Source organism: Leuresthes tenuis, unplaced genomic scaffold, assembly GCF_036924035.1.
Source record: "Leuresthes tenuis unplaced genomic scaffold, fLeuTen1.0.hap1 SCAF_23, whole genome shotgun sequence".
Taxonomy (NCBI): Eukaryota; Metazoa; Chordata; class Actinopteri; order Atheriniformes; family Atherinopsidae; genus Leuresthes; species Leuresthes tenuis.
The window spans coordinates 9,365,186-9,382,233 of NW_027325377.1; the positions used below are offsets into that span (position 1 = coordinate 9,365,186).

At 40.4% G+C, this 17,048-nt stretch overlaps 1 protein-coding gene across 1 annotated transcript in view; it reads right to left on the bottom strand.

The window, feature by feature from the left end:
• Nucleotides 1-4,560: 4,560 nt before the first annotated feature.
• The window catches only part of ttll12 (tubulin tyrosine ligase-like family, member 12), a 73,119-nt gene continuing 60,631 nt past the window's right edge, over nt 4,561-17,048 (bottom strand). The window contains exons 10-14 of the mRNA XM_072377212.1: nt 10,360-10,511; nt 9,407-9,488; nt 8,461-8,529; nt 5,895-6,033; nt 4,561-5,164 (exon numbers count right to left, since the gene is read on the bottom strand). Of these exons, the coding sequence (XP_072233313.1) occupies nt 5,013-5,164; nt 5,895-6,033; nt 8,461-8,529; nt 9,407-9,488; nt 10,360-10,511 (594 nt within the window). The 3' untranslated portion in view covers nt 4,561-5,012. The remainder of the gene's footprint in view (nt 5,165-5,894; nt 6,034-8,460; nt 8,530-9,406; nt 9,489-10,359; nt 10,512-17,048) is intronic.

Sequence of the window (17,048 nt, forward strand, 5' to 3'; positions counted from 1 at the left end):
AGCCTGTTTCCCTGATGTTTGATCATGTCGTACATTTGCTCTCATTCGGCAGCGCCTGTGGAACATCGGAGGAAGCCCAGCCACAGGTTTGTAATGTCTTTGATCCCTTTGTGTTGCAGTTTGGTCAGACGAGTAACAGTCAAACTGACATGGATTTACTTTCATTCAAGGCTTTGTTCTTGGTTTTCAGGTGTCACCAACACCTACTGTTCCTGTGTCTGCTGGTGTGGAGGAAGGTGTGCGGATGGAGAACGTTGGTGCTGTCTGTGTTCAGAACATCCACTGAATTTTGTGTTTTCTTTTGTTTGGGGACCTCGGTTTCCTGAAGAAGTTCAGTTTGCTCTGCGCCTTCTTGCAGATGGTCTCAGTGTTGCATACGCTGAATCTTTACTAACTTATGTCATGTGTTGGCAGAGAGCTGAACGTCACACCAGACTGTTCAGGGGACACGAGACCAGACCCACCGTCTCTTCAGCTGATGAGGTAAACTTTATTCCTCCACTGAGTAAACGCAGGATATTTATAGTACAAACATGTTAATGGTGACATGTTGCTGATATCACTAAGTTATCACGAGTGTTAAGTTCTGTTTGGAATATCCAGGTTTTCATTTATAACCAAACATTGTGTCAGAATCCCTCCTGCTCCCCTCCTCCCCCTGAAAACGTATTTTCTTTTTACACTCCAGCTTTAGCTGAGTCAGCACAGCAGGCTTCAGTTTCTGATCCCTCTTTTTTTTTTTGTCCTTTTACTGTGTTTAACTGAAAAATGTGCATCTTCATGTGTAGTAATTGTTTCCTGTGTTATCTAACATCCTTTCTTCAAACAGATGGTTCACCCAGCGGCGGCAGCTCCTCCTCCTGCGGCGGCACCTCCCTCGGTGACGGCGGCTCCTTCTCCTCCAGTGGTGGCGGCTCTTCCCTTTGCGGCAGCGGCTCCCCCAGAAGGATCGGTGATGGAGGAAGCACCCTCCTGTTCCCATGTTGCTGCAGAACAGGTGTGTTTTTTTTATTTTCAAATTACACGATGAGCTTTATTTCACTGTGGGATCATGTGATTTTTCTTCAGGCGTCTCCACCTCCAAGACACTTCTGGGCAGACCATGAAGCCCCCCCCGCAGGACATACAGAGACTGAAGCCCAAAGCTCTGTAGAAGACCCAGTGCCAGAGACCAGCACTGGTGAAAATCTGGAATTCAACGTTGGAGACGTACCGAGTCTGACTGCAGAGGCAACAGGAGACGTGTCCAAGTTAAATAAACAACGGCGTCGCAAAGCAATTCGGAAAGTAAGTACACGCCAAACCCAGAAGCAAGAAACATCTGTCTTAAAACGCAAGATGAGAAGCGTGACAAACAACATTATGCCAGCCGTTTAGGATTATGGCGATGAGATCGAAATATGGTAAGGATTCTCGATTTCATAAGCAACAGCTGTCATCTTCCAAAAGCCGTTATCAACAGCTCCAGGAAAAAAAATCATGCTAAATGACCAGATGGAACTACAACAACCATCTGCAGGTGGAAGTGATGAACAGCCACAACCCACAGAGGCAGAAAAGGATGATTTACGTCCTGGTTTGGCCCTGGATTCTTGTATGGAGCCCTCTGACATAGCACAAGAAATTTAGTCCTACGGTCAAGGCATATTCAGCATCGCACAGGCCCAAGGAAACAAACCTGTTGGCTTCTTTTCAACACCCAAACTAGAAGCCAAAACCTTCCCTGTCCAATTTCCTACTGGGGGGGACACCATATGTGAGGCCAGATGTAAGGCTCTTCTCTGCAGACACTCGCTTTGCAGTTGATCAAAGTTATTTATTCTTTGCTCAGTTTGCCACAGAGACACACATAGCCACAAACAGCATGTCCATCCAGATGCGGAAAAGTAAACCCATTACCAGAGATGGACGTGTTGTCTCAAACAGGATGCTTCAGGACAAAGACTAAGTGGAAAAACTCATCAGTGACAGAGACGCAACTCGCTTCATGAGACCACTGAAAGGGACCTCGGCTTACTGGGAGAAAGCACTTAAAGATCTCCATGCCATGGTCAGACAGTTGGGCAAACCAACTTTCTTTCTCACATTTTCAGCTGCTGAAATTAGATGGCCTGAGGTTATAGAGACCATAAAGGCTCAACAAGGAGAACAGGTGGACTTTTCACAGCTGGATACAGGGTAAAGTTTCAGGCCAGAAGAAGTCCTCACATCCACATGTTGGCGTGGATCAAAGATGCCCCCAAATTTGGAGAACACCTGGAGGATCACGTGTCCAAATTTATCGACCGCTATATCACGTGCTGGATGCCTGACCCAGACACTGACCCTGAGCTTCATAAGAATGTGTCTGAGGTCCAAGTCCACAGCAGGAACCACTCCAAGTCATGCAAGAGAGGTAATGTAATCTGCAGATTTGGGTTCCCAAAATGCTTCAGTTGTTTCTTATTGTATCCTGTGTTTAACACAGGAAAATAACATTGGTTGGTTCATTATTCATACTTCATAACTCTACAGATATCCATCTGAATTTTGAGACTCATAACCATCATGTTATGTTATATGTTATGTTGTTTTTGATGTCTTTATATCCTAAGTTTATGCTACATCTTTACCCTTTATATCTTAACAAGTTATGGTGTTTTAGAATCCTCTGAACAAATGTTTATGAGACGGGGGGATGTAGGAGTCGAATTCCTCCTTGCAGGTCGCCTTACAAAATACGCCCAGGCAGACGTCACAACAGTTTCAGGCATACCATTGGCTGAAAGTGTAGCGTAGGCCTACGTCATGCCCTGCCTCCGCGAATCAAACTCCGGAAACCTTGAGGAAAAGTCAGTTATTGAACGGAATATTGACAGTTCTTGAATAGAATATGGACGGAATATTGAAAGAGAATATTGAAGGTCCAGATCAGTAGAGAAGATGAAGAGCAGAGAGCTCTAATTGATGGAATGAGAGTCTGGCGGAGAGTCTTTGAAAATGTCAGGAGAGGAAGATGAGATGGAAGAAGAAGGTCCGAACAAAGACAGAAAGGGAAGAATGTAGTGGAAAGATACGTTTTGCGTTTTTGTTCGTCCGTCATCCTGTCTCCTCTCTATAGCACGTTTTAAACTCTGCTGCTGCAGCTTCCTCACCTATTTTTGATCACCAAAAGGAGCCAGCGTTAAGCTTGTCAACCTTTTTGTCAATCTTTGGGGAATTTAAGTTCACCTCATCAGAGTTGGTCAGCAACCAAAACCAACTCGACCCTTCGGTAGTTTTATCATTATTTGCGGTGAATTCCGACACACTACCCCGTTCGTCTTCAAGTTACCAGAAGGAAGCCATTCTCCGGCGCAGGAAAGTGACCGGTCCAGTCCCTGAAAGTCAACCACAACGAAGGCCGCGAGACGCGGAACTGAGAGAGACCCAGTTGGACCTGTGGTTCGCAGCTGAACCGTAAGATCTGCCCTGTTCTTACATTTAAGACGGTATGCGGTGGGTGTCGAGAGAATTTGCTGTTAAAATGATAAATTAACCCAAGCGGTTAGTCTTTGAATTCAAATAATAACAAACCTAGACTATTTGAATGATTCTTTTCAATTCACTAAGTGTTTCTTATATAATCATCCATATTCAAAGCATTTCTCCTGTTGTCTTAAGGTTCATGTCTTTGGTCATGTCATTTTAATAAATGGTTCATTTATACATATATAAAATCAACCGGCTTTTGTGTTTTTGTGTTCTTTACGTACGTGTGAGTCCAACAAAACGAGAATTCACAAGTAGCGACTATATGAGACTGGAATTTATTAGTTATTAATCAATAATTGATTATTAATTTAACATACCAGAATCGTAAGATTCTGTCTTTTTCCTTCGATTGAAGGTGGTGCCCTAAAACGAGGTTAAATCAGGCTTATTCAGATAGTGAGAACTTTCGGATAAATCCTTATATCTTATCAGCTACGTGTGTCCGCTATAAATATATATTGTTGGTGCCTTGTGTGCTGGCAATATATAATTTGGCTACATAACACTTTAAACCAGCACAAGCTGTGAGCACAATCTGTAAGAGCAGTTATTGTTTGTGTCAAAGATGCAGTGAAAGTTAAAATACCTTAAGGAGTTTAAGTTTAAATACCAAGATTCTGGTCACCTTGCTTCTTTCTGGTACCAAGAAAATCACACCCATCTGCCCATTTTGCCCTCGAGGACTGTTGATCTGTTACCCTAAAAACTAAATCTTGAAAGTCCTGGAGAGGTACTTATTGGCCCACCCTAGATAACAATCTTTCAGGATTCACTGCAGTTTCCTTACCATTCTTGGGTTGGAGTTCATGATGATATAGCACTGGATGATGTTCTCTGATTCCTCCCGTGGGTTTAACACAATTTAGCCAACACTACTATTTTAAAAGCTCCAAAAATAGTGATGGATCCCTCCAAAACTGCATAGATCATTTATTGATAGATAACAGACAATTCTACTTGTAACAATCTCTTTTAGGGCCACTTGCTTACACTCTACACAACAAAGCACATATAATTGTATTTGTCATGCTAATTTTCTCATTTAAATGTTTTGTTTCTCTGGACCAGCTCAGCCAGGTCACATTATGAAAATAGTCTCCATGATCTATGTATCCAGGATCAGCAGGTAAAAACAAAGAATAGTTAGGTAGACAGTAAGGGGAATGTAACTTTATTTTTGAGTTTCAGGGCACTACAAATTATTTAAAAACTAAAACTTTTTTCATGCAGTATTAATTCATGAAAAAAGAAATCCAGTTTCTTGTAATGTTTTTTTTTCCACCATTTTTAAAAAATAGCTTATACATTAATAGCTTGGACATTACTGTGGTTTCAGGCACTATAGGGATTTGAAAATTACTTTGGAATCATTTCACTGGATTGACAAAAAGTAACAGGAAGCTCACAAGATTAACTGTAAAGCAAATGGAAAAATTACAATAAAACATTGACAAAAAAGTGGTGGATGTCTCTCAATAAAAGGCAAAATGTTGAGTTGATCATACTATCTGTGTGACAGGGCAGTCCTCAGGGTTGTCCAAGAACAGTGTCTGGAACATGTGGTTGTAGAAGTCAGGATGGTAGAAGCAAGCCCGCGTGCAGTCTGGGCTGAAGTTCAACTCCAGGATCTGAGGCTGCATGACCCGCTCACCTGACCCAGGATCAGAATTCATGTACATTTGTTAAAAAATAAAATAAAATTAAAAAAAAGTTAATAAATTACTCTCTAGAATGGAGCTGCATTAGAGGGAGCCTGTTGCAGTACTTCTGCAGCTTCTCTCCATTTGTTTATCTTTTTATTTATTTGTGAAACTTTTAAACTAATTTAAAAGACTGTATTGCAATCATTAATTGTTCTTCAAATGGTACCCTTGTGAGGATTAATAAGTTATTTAGAATTTACCACAATGCTACATAGATGAGGTGCGACTAAGTACTAATAGTGATTTTTTAATTTGATTTATGATTGCCTAATGACTTCTTCATGAGTTTGTGAATCAGTATTTTTTTGATTACTTGATCTGAAAAATATTTACCATTGATTACAACTTCACAAATTCTTTCTGAGATACAGTAGCCTATGTATGTTTTACTAAACCAGAATTATCAGCTCTTCACGCAGATAGTTTTGTGATATTTCATCTGTTCTGTCAACAAAATACCTGAATGATTCTCCAAGACTGGTAGTTCCAGTTATTTGCCAGGGGTCTGACATTGAAAAACTGGCAAGTGAAATTAATCTCACCAATTATCTCATTATAACAGATGCTACTTTGGCACCCATCATTCACCTAAACACTGTTGAAAACAAGTGCATCGTCTCAAGGCAGGAAAACTATGATCCCATATTAATACATTTGAACTTTAGAACAAATGCTTACCATTTTGCCCCTTACTCCACTTCAGCATGAGATCTACAGCATAGATTGCCCGGGATGGATGATACGGACAGATTCCATAAGGCGGCGGTCGAGAAGAAGCTGCTTGGAAGAGTTCCTTGAAAACTTCAAACAACTTTGCCTGAGAGAGTGTTTAGGGTAGATAGGTAAAATAAATCTGATTAATACAAGCATTCAACACACCCTAAGTTCATGTTTTGAGTTAGTTTCGGGACATATTTGATGATTTTCAGGGTAGTTAAGATGAGCTCATTCTGATAACACAGCTTTATAGATTAACAAATTATTATTTGCATCTCTAAAGGTCATTAACGCAGTGGTAATTTTGCAACCTGAAAGTATGGACATAGTGGTCTTTGCACGTGGCCCTGTTGCAAATATATTTATGGTTGTTTCCCTTCTAATGCACAATATTCAAGAAGAGGAAGAGCACTGAAATTATTCATAATTTATTTACCAAACTATTTTATCCATCCAGCCATTATCTTTCACTTATATTCTACTTATAAGTCGGGTTGCAGAAGCAATAGGTCCAAGAGGGAAACCCAGACATCCCTCTCCCCAGCGACATTCTTTAGTTCCTCCTGGGAAATCTTGAGGTGTTCCCTAGCTGGATGGGATATAAAACCCCTCCAGGTAGTTCTGGGTCTGCCCTGGGAACTCTCAATAGAACATGCCAAAAAAAACTCCAAAGGGAGGCAACCAGGAGGCATTCTAATCAGATGTCTGTACCACCTCAGCTGACATCATCCAGATGGTCGAGCCCCTCACCCTATCTCTAAACCTGAGCCAAGCCACCCTCTGAAGGAAACTAATTTTAATTGCTTGTATCTGCAACCTCAGTCTTTCAGTCGCTGCCATGATCTCGTCAGCATAGGAGAGGGTTGAAACGTAATTGAGAGCTTTGCCTTCCAGCTCTTCACTATAACGGACTGACATTACCTACTCCCCTCCCCCATAGAATCCCTTACCCTGATTTACTGCAGTAAAATAGCATTAACTTTAGCGCCTATCATGGCTGTTGTTGTTGCTGCGACAAGAAGGTCCTGCTAAATACTGGCATGAGTATAAAGTATTTGAAGGCAGAGATTCCTTGTGTCAAATTGATATTTGGAAAGAGGAAGATGTTAGAGAATACTTGCACTGTTACTCTTTGTTAACTGGGGGAAGTCAAAGATGACCTGAAATATTTGTCAAAAAATGGTAAAAAAAATACTCTGCTTTTTGCAGCTCCTTATATTTTGTTGTTTGTTTTATTTATGTCAGTTTTTTTGCCACACTATAGATTTCAATCAATAGCTCTGAGTGTTTTTGAACTGGTTGATGCCATGTAGATAAGCATAGTTTTGACATGTCACCCACAAAACTCCATAGGAGTTATTTCTGATTTGCAACCACACAGAAATTTGCCCAGGATTGTAAATACAGGCCTTAATGTGTACTATGATAGAATAGACAAATAACTAAAGAATCCTAGATCCTGCAATAGCCTTATTCCATTAAAGCAGCTTTGGTGCTGGTTTGGAGCCAGTACCTAAATGAGAAAAGGTTTTCTATTTTTGTGCAGTTTCACCTAACTTTTCCTGTAAAGAACAACTGCCTATTATACAGGAATACACAGCATTCTTACATTAATTTTACACTGTAAGAATACTGTTCCATATACAGTTTAAATTTTCTGCAGTAGTATTTATATAATGTAACTTGACTTCTGCCGTTTAACTTCAGGGAGTAACCAACTTTTTGAAAATAGCATTTTAATGCTTAAACCTAACAAACCAACCTAAAAAAGGACAAGTATTAGCCAGTGAAAGGATGTAAAGGTCAGCTTATGCCTTTGCTTTTGGCAGCCAAAAAATAGAAAAATAAATAAATGATTGGACGACACTACTGAATGTGAAACACAAAAGAGGGGACTTGAAATTGGGTGTACTTGATGCTGACTGAAAAATGAGTATACTCCACATATCCACGTAGTGTATACCCCACATACCCATGTACTGTATACCCTGAACTACACCACCAGGTTTCCAGGGACAATAACACTTTGAGTGAAGATACACTGTCTTTCTGCACTGTGGTCCTCTAAGGAAATTCTGAATACATTAGATAGACATTAAAATGATATATTGGAAGATATGTTTAAAGAAATGCTTTGGCTCTCAAACCAGTTGTTAGACAGTTCTAAGTAGAACTTGCTCTGAACTGGGTCTTGCACCTACCCGACATCAGCACATGACACATAATAAAAAGTTAAAATGTAATAACTACAAGTAGAGCCATTTTACTGCAGCTGAAACATAAAACTTAAAGTTTATAACTGTTGCTGGCTTAGGTGACCGTCAGCCATCCCTTTAGTTTTCTGTTACTAGTTTAGGAACTCCTCTGTTCTCTCTGTATGGTGTTTGCACATTGGGATAGGCTCAAGCCCCCTTTACCCTGAATTGGACAAAGCACGAAAGAAAGATTGACCGATATTCAAATTCAAAGTTTTTGAAATTGGATGTATTAAAAATGTCCACATTTGATTCTATTAGTCCATACTTACTTCCACCTCTTTCCATGGATACTGTGGATACTGCTTCTCAAACATGGGGATAAACTCATCGTAGTGCACCTATATAAAGTGATTCAAATTCAAATGTTATTACTTGACTTAAAACCATTACCGAAAGCAGCAGGAACTAAAAATCTCCAGAGCTGTTTCCAAAAAAACATTCAATTTCACTTTAGCAAAGTAAGAAATAAAAGACAATAAGGACCAGCCCATGTCACAGGCCAATTACAAAAATGGAAAAGTATGAGAAAATGTTGTGACAGTTTCCCATCACATGGTAAAGCACAGTAGGATTGGACTTGACATGCTTTTTTAATGCCTTGTTTATCATTACATACATTATCCCTTTACTGTGGGTGGGCTCAACTGTTTATCAGCACAGTTTGTGAAACTGTGGCAACACAAACAAGACACAACTTTGCTGTGTTTATCCATTACCTTGCACCGATTTAGCAGATGCTTTAAATCAAATAACAAGTGAGGACTATAGAAGAATACATAGTACTTACTGCACTTTATGAGTTTGCAACAGTCTTAGTCAAGAAGGGCTTAAACGCCTTTTAGAAGAGCTCAAAAATGACTAACCACTACGGACTCAACTCTGTCAGTGAAGAAACAACGATTTATCTCCAAATTCATCTTAAGTGTGTCGATGTGTGTGTACTACTGTAGACATGTTGTTAATGTTCACAAGTGATTCTCTTCTTTGAACAAACAGTGCTTTGTAGTGCTTTCATGTCACCATATAGCCAGTATAGCCACGGTGCACCTGGAACCTCGGCTGAGGTAGTACCAAAAATGTATCAGGTAGTATCAGTTACATGGTACCATCTACAATGGGTAACAGAAAAATAAGTAAGCTGAGCCATATCGTACCCTACAGTACCATATATAATGGGAAAGCAGCACAAATGGCAACAATATAAGAAAAAGCTACCTGTTTAAGCTCCACCCCCTCTGTGTAGTTCATGACAGTGAAGTGCTTTTGGTAATCGTCAAAATGATCCAATGAGAAAGGTCTAAAAAGAGATACAGATCAAGTCCAGGCAGAAAAATTTATTTATTCTCTGACATAAACATGAAACATCTTGATATCACTGCAAATAAAATAGTTCGCACAATTTCATGTTGTTTAAATATGGCAACATCTGTGCTGCTGAGGAATGACATGTTGGTCAGTTAATTACTGTGGTCCAGAGCTTGCCTCAAAACTTCTGGGAACTGATCTGTGGATACGCTGACCGTTGACCTATTTTTTAACCAATTTAAAAGTATAAAACTTACTAAGTGAGCAGGGAGGCACAGAAATCAGCGCTTACTTTGAGCCAATATAAAGCTCCATCAATTTGATTTAGACTATTACAGTAGTTAAAGTCTATCAATAAATAAAGACGAGTAAATAGAGCCCTGTTGAGAGTAAAAGGTATTTTTTTATTTTGTTTTTTATTTTGTAAATACAACAGTAATTTTGTGATGAAATACTTTGTAACTGTGGTTGTTTACATGCAATATTAACTGAAAATCTGTAGAAAGAACCATAAACTAAACTTTTAGTTTAGTTTATAATCTGAGGTGTCATGTCTGAGGTGTCATGTCACGCCTTCAGCGTGGAGAAACTTATGTCGCCCTATGTTGTATAATTTACAAGACACAGTAACTATTATAACTTTTTAAAAAGACAACAAATATAGGGACAAAGTCAATAATTCACAAAAAGTTATAAAGTTCAACCTTTTAAATACTACTTATCGTTGTTTGCAGTTTTTCAATATAATAACATGAAATATTTTAGGAAACACTTAAGTTTTCCAGAAAACCCTTAAGTTTTAGAGGGCTTTTTTAAACAAAAAAAATGGTCCAAATGGATTAATGCATCTATGTATTACTTACCTATTAGCAAAGCGAAGCCAGAATATGTTATAGGCATAGAGATGCAGAGGTTGCACAGAACGTAACATCAGCATGTAGCGAATGTCAAACTTCACCATTCCCACTTCCTCCCTGTTGAATAGCACTGGATCTTCAATGTACTTACAAACCACCTAAAAAAAAGAGAAAAGTTTCTAAATATAGGCATCTTTTTCTAGACCTGATATAAATTTGAAATTGATCAATTTTGACAGAATGCAAAATGAACAGTATCCCAACTTCATTATACCTCTCAGCCACAAGTAGCAAATCCTGACTAAGGACTTCCACAGGAAAGGACTTACGTGATGTTGCCAAAACCTTCTTGAGGCCCACTTTAAGTTACTTTAATTGATTCTTCAAACTCCTCAGACAACTGTGAGATGGAAATCTATATATATATATTTTGCTGTTATAAAGTCAACTTGTTCTGTTTGTGATCATCTCAACCTGAATAACATATCGGATAAATGTTTTTTTTTTTCTTCTAGAATTTGGCTTTTTTTGGAGGCCCAGCAGCAAAGCTGCGAAGGCACCCATTGTGTTAGTAGCTTTTCTTCTTCTTCTTCTTCTTCTTCTTATTATTATTCTACTTTCCGCTGCAATTGAAGTCTATGGCAGGCCCTAGAACACTATGGTAAAAAGTTTTGAAATTTGTCATGTATTCAGGACATTCCCATGGTTAACTTCAAGAATTTTCATGACCAAAATGTGAACTCTCTAGCGCCACCTACATGTCAAAGTTTGAAGTGCATTCAGCTGTATAACTTTGGACTCATTGGTAAAAATTTCACAAATGAGGTACCGTTGGAATCCTTGGATCAAGACGAGTCCTATGACTATGACTTAGAATTAGATTTTCCGCCATTTTGAATTTTATCAAAAACATTCAAAAAGCTTTTCAGGTCACGCAGATTGTCTGATTCCACGGGACTTGACACATAGAATCTTCAGACCAAGCCTCACAAAAGTTTACATGTGCAATTTTTAATTTAGCTTCCATTTGCCCGTAGTAGCTAATCAAACTCGGTGCCAACACACCAAACAGGAAGTGAGGCCATATCTTTGCGATACATTGATGTATTGATGCCAAACTTGGTCATGGACTTACAAAACCTTTTTAGCAGCCGCCCCCATCGCTGCTTGCTGCTATTTTTGTCCTTGATCTAGCCTCTGTGCCCCCACGGGGGTCACACTGTGGAACTGACACTAATAAAACTCCTCAAACATCGTTCAGCTGAAGGACACAAAGCCACCTTGTCAACATTTCAGCTTATGCAGCAACAGGTGACTTTCTGGGAAATCTCATCACACCTGATAGTAAAAAACTCTCAAAAAATATCTCTATCCCCTCTGGGTGTCTCTGATACTTCCAAACCATTAATTACTGAAGAAGGAATGGCAGCTAACTTCTGTTATACTTTTCAACCAAACTTAATCCTGTTGCTGCTGAAAAGCTTCCTGTGACATCACAGGTTAGTCTGATTTGACTCTTCAAGTTCCTGGTGCTGCTGCATGGATTATTTTGAAGAAGAAAAAATACAGGTACAATATAGTCCTACTTGATATACATCAATGAATAGTTGTACAGTTCTGTATCCTGCTATGTTTCTTCCTATTGTAATGTAATTCCTACCATCTGAGGATGATGAGGGGCAGGGCCATGATTGTACACTTGCTCTCTCTGAAGTTGGTCCTCACAGACCTGATCTGATGGATGTGCCTCTTGAAACTTCAGACCTCATTCTTTTGTGGACGGTTCTGTTTCCAGTTGATAAGACTACTGCCTGCTCTACCTGTCTGAAAAGTTTGCTTATTATCATTATATAAATGTCACGGCCAGAGAGGCCATTTCATATCAAAACTTCTCAAGGAGAAGTTGGGAGACAAAGAGAACTGTGTTTTAAGAAGGAATGTTGTCTCCCCACTGATTGTTATCCTTATAGCTCCCCAAATAAGGAGATGCCTCCAAACTCAGGAGATATACGAGACCTGGCCACATGAAAGCACATACAGGATTGTATGTATGTGTCACCAAATAAAAGAGCAAGGGAGGCAACCAGTCGTTGGAGAACTCTTGCTAAGCTGCAGAGTAAGTAAAATACTGAGGCCTCTGAGGGATTTCTTGGTTTCATGCCGTTGTCTGTGAGTGAATTTTTCTAACACTACCTCATCCACGCCCTTGTATGCTGCTAAGGTTTTCAACTTTATGATCATGATTTTGCTAGTTAATTAGTTTCACAGATGATAGGATTTTGTAGGGGACCTCCCAAAAGTCATTCATCTGTGGATTAAACTGAAAATCCAAGGCTGCCTTTCCAGGTAGCCATACTCCCAGCTCCATTCAGTAAAACCCACCTGGCACTGCAATCTCACTCTTTTTCCTGCCAGACCTCTGAGGACAGAGATCCCACAGCGTCTCCCCCTGCAGCCCCTCCTATTTCTCCATGCTGCTATCTACAATTAGGGAGAACAAAAGGTTTGATAACCTCAGTTGAATTTGCTCTCAAAACCTTCAGGGTTGACACGGTCTGTCAGTGGCCCTGATCACTTTCTGTCTCTCTCTTTCAACGTTCACAGTTGAAAAACCTAAGTTGAGTGTACAGCTGAGAGTCCACAGAGAGATGACCCAGATTTAGGGCACTTACACACCAGGATAGTCTGGGGGACTCTGTTCAGTTGGGCAAGTAATGTAAAGAATCTCCCACATTCATTTCATTCACACTTCATTTTTGAAAAAAGTACTGACCAGGAAAGAAAAAAGCATGAAAAAAAGAAAACTTGGCTCATCTATTTACCAGGACCAAAACCAGAAATATTTCCCCTTCAGCTGGCTTGATCTAATTTGCTGACGTTTTGTCCTTGTTTTTCAATTCTTCACACAATGTATACGTGAATCCAACGAGACAGAAGGCAATACCCGGATGCTGAACCTTCCAAACAGGCAGATAAAGGACCGACTGGACCCAGTTCAGACTTGCCATATAAACAGGCCAGTGTGATTTATCCACAAGTTCTTTAAACATACACATACACATGCACATAGTCAGTGGGGTTACATGAGTGCCATCAGACGGATTAATGGCTAAATTACAATAAGACTGAGTTATTCAGTTCATGTAGACACCTTAATGTGGCAAAAAAACGGATCGGATCAGGTTACTCGCGATCGGATTAAGACTCAGCGATAACTTGTTCCAAACGTACACCAAACGTGCATGTAGACTGCAGAAGCACGCTGTGGATTGGATGAGCGTTCTGCGCATGCTCGAGATTTTTCCCGGGATCGTCACCCGGAAGTTGAACGAGACAATATTACTGTTGTTGTCGTCGCTGTCGGAAAGAAATAAACAACGCAATGAAGACTGGGCCGTTGTGCATAGAGTTTGTGCAATAACCTTGCTCATCACAAATGAAATGTAGAGGGACATAGCTTCATCTTGCTCTTTGTTCGCCATCTTTCCCGTACCTCAGTTTGTTGTTGTTGTTGGTGGTGAAGACGTCAACCGGAGGTGACTCTATTAACGATAGTTAAAATGGGTACAGCGTCACCTACCATACCGGAGTATGACATGCTTTGTGCCAGTGATTCGATTCATTCACCACCATATATCCAAAGATAATTACCCTTACTCAGATAAGCAGCATAATCTGACTATAGTTATAATCGAGTTAATCTCATCATGTAGACACACATACACCCACTGCAAGATTAAACCTTTGTGTTAATTCCAGTGACTCTGAGCCACATTGGGAGAATTTTCTTTACAACTGGGTCCTTTGAGCCAAATCTCAACATCTTTTCTGCCGTCCAGGGTTGCAGCTGAAACTGTGCACGGGGGAGTCCAGGGCTTCTAACGAAAGACCTCCAGCTGAATTTCTGTTATTTAGAGGCCAGCTTCCACTGGAAGGGGGAAAAGTGGCAAGATCGTATTTTTGAATCAGTGACCAGACTCACTGGATTCATAGTAAGAAAGATTTTTGAGTTACTAAAAATAGTGTGTATAGTGTGTAAAATAGTGTGTATTTAACTAAGACCTGTAAAACCAGTGAAGTTAAATATTAATGTGTAATATTCAACTAAGATTTGCAAGACCAGTGAAGTCCAATATAAATGTCTGTTACTTAACTAAGACCTGTAAAAAGTCAGTGCAGTTAAATACAAGGGTGTGAATAACTTTTAACTAAGATCTGTAACAAAACCGTGAAGTTAAAATGTTAATGAGTCCATAGTCTGTGTGAGAAGACTACAGGAATAAATTCCCGTGTGCACATTAAAAAGTGAGATGAGAAATCAAGACAAATGTTTTTTTGTTTGTTTGTATGTATATGAATGTTATGTGTGTATAAACTGTGTTGGGTGGTAGTTATTGAGTAGTGTCTCAGTGAAACAACAGACAGGGACAACCTTGTGGTGACAACAAAAGCAGCATTTTAATGCTTGGACCAGTTGCTTGAGTGTTCTCCACACAAACTGGTTGGCTATTTAAGGGATAGAAAATTGGGAATAATTATTTAATAGAAAACAGGGAATTAAGTGGGAATGTTAAATACATGCTTTAACGGGACCCAGATAATATTAAATACTTAGAAAGATGGGAAAAGAAGTCTGGCTTTGAAGGAAATCTCAGTGAAGAAGAATACACAAAATTAGTGAAACCAATGCCTTTCTGAACGGCTGTTTACGACAGATAAGCAGCTTTGTGACCAAGCATATGGTAGATCATCGTACTAACAAGTTATGTAATTTAATAGATTGGTTTAGACATGCAGAGCAGCATTTTAAGAACAAAAAAAAAAAAGAAGAAGAAGGGGACTGCATTCTTTTTTGTACGCTGTGTCCAGACAAGAGATCAAGAGCAATATAAGTGTATATATTAGGACCCCCCAATCTGGGTGGTTAGAGTTAAGCAACAGACTAGAAACCAAAGTTGAAAGGGTGTTTTTAGTAGTAATTAATGGTGTGAAGGCCCTGCCTATAGGCGTACTGTTTAGGTTGTCATGTGTTTGTGACGTAATGGTCTGTTTTTCCGAGGTGATCAGCTGCTTCTATCAACCTGATCGGGAGCACCTGGGTCCGGTGTTCCAGCAGAGGGCTGGTGGCTGCCTGGCGGGGGTTGCTCGGTTCCCTCGCCAGCATCCGCACCTTTGTCATAGTGCACCTCATATTTGCATTACTTTAGGTTGTGTTACTTTATTTAAATAAATATATTTTTCTATCGGCTTTGCACTGCATCTCTCCCGTTTTTGTCATCTCCTTCGAGCCAGGTCATGACAAAATGGGGGCTCCTCCGTTTGTTTTGCGCAATTTAGTTGAATGTGTGTAGATCTGGTTGACATGAGCTTGTGGTTTGGTTAGCCTGGCTGCAGTTGTGTTTTTTCACTACGGCCTTTGTAGTCTGTGCCGGTGGTGCACACGTGGAAAGTTGCTGTGGAGCGTATTTGGCGTGCCTGGTGCTTTTGTTTGTGTTTGCCTTGAGGGTAAAACATTTATTTCTCATTTATGAGTGTTTGTAGTAATTAGGTACACGTGGGCCGACTGATCAGGGAGAGTATCGGTAAGATATCACTACTTTTGAGGATTTGTGCGTTAGTAATTTTGGAGCAGTTTAAAAACATGCTGCCTGGTCAGATTGCGACCTATATTAACGTACAGTAGCCTCTGCTGTAGAAGCGGCTGTGTAAGCAGATGAGTATGTGCTGCTTCATAAGGGCGGTGTGGGAGAGCACATGCCCAGCCGCAATGATGCTGGCTGGTGCTGTAGCGGCTGACCAAACGCGTTCCAGAAAGCCTGGCTTGTTTAGATTTGAGTCGTACTCACAGAGCAATTATGACAGCAGTAGAAGCTATAATTACTTTCATGAGAAGGGGCATTGGAAGATGGATTGTTCTGTGTTGCGGTCTAAACATAGAGGGAGCGATCCTAATGTTAAGCCGCCGGCGGCTGCTGCTCTGGTAGTTACTGGCTGTGTGTCTGAAGTGTGTCCCAGATGTTCTGGAGGCATACACTCGTTTCATCAGAAGTGGTTTTGTTTCGCTTGTGTGTAGCGATGTTAAAGTCCTAGTTACAATCTTGAGGGACACGGGGGCATATGATTCCTATGTGATCCGAGTCTGTCCTGCCTTTGTCCGTGGAGATGGACAGTGGGGACCGTATCCTCAGTCAGGGGGATGGGGTTGACTGTTTTACCTGTGCCTTTGCGTAGGTTGGTTCTTGATTATGAGCAATTGCAGGGGGTGCCTATCGAGGGGGTTCATTTTATTTTGGGCAATGGCTTGGCTGGCGGCTGCATCTGGGCTGATGCTCCTCTCACACCTGGGCTAACACTCCTCCCGCACCTATTGTTACTCTCTGTCTGGTTATTACTACGTCTGACGGGAGGTTCTTTCAGCCTTTGTGGCTACACGCGCAATGAGTAAGGCTGAGCCTGGGTTATCCGATGAAGAGCTTGGTGAGTCACTAGCACAAAGCATGTCACACCCCAGTACGACAGGTGACACTGTACCCATCTCAACTATCGCTAATAGAGCCACTTCCAGTTGAGCTCTTCACCACCACCACCAACAACAACAACAACAAACTCAGGCACAACACAACAACAACAACTCAGTGGGTCTACATGATGAGATTAACTCGATTATAGCTATAGTTGGGTTATGCTCCTTATCT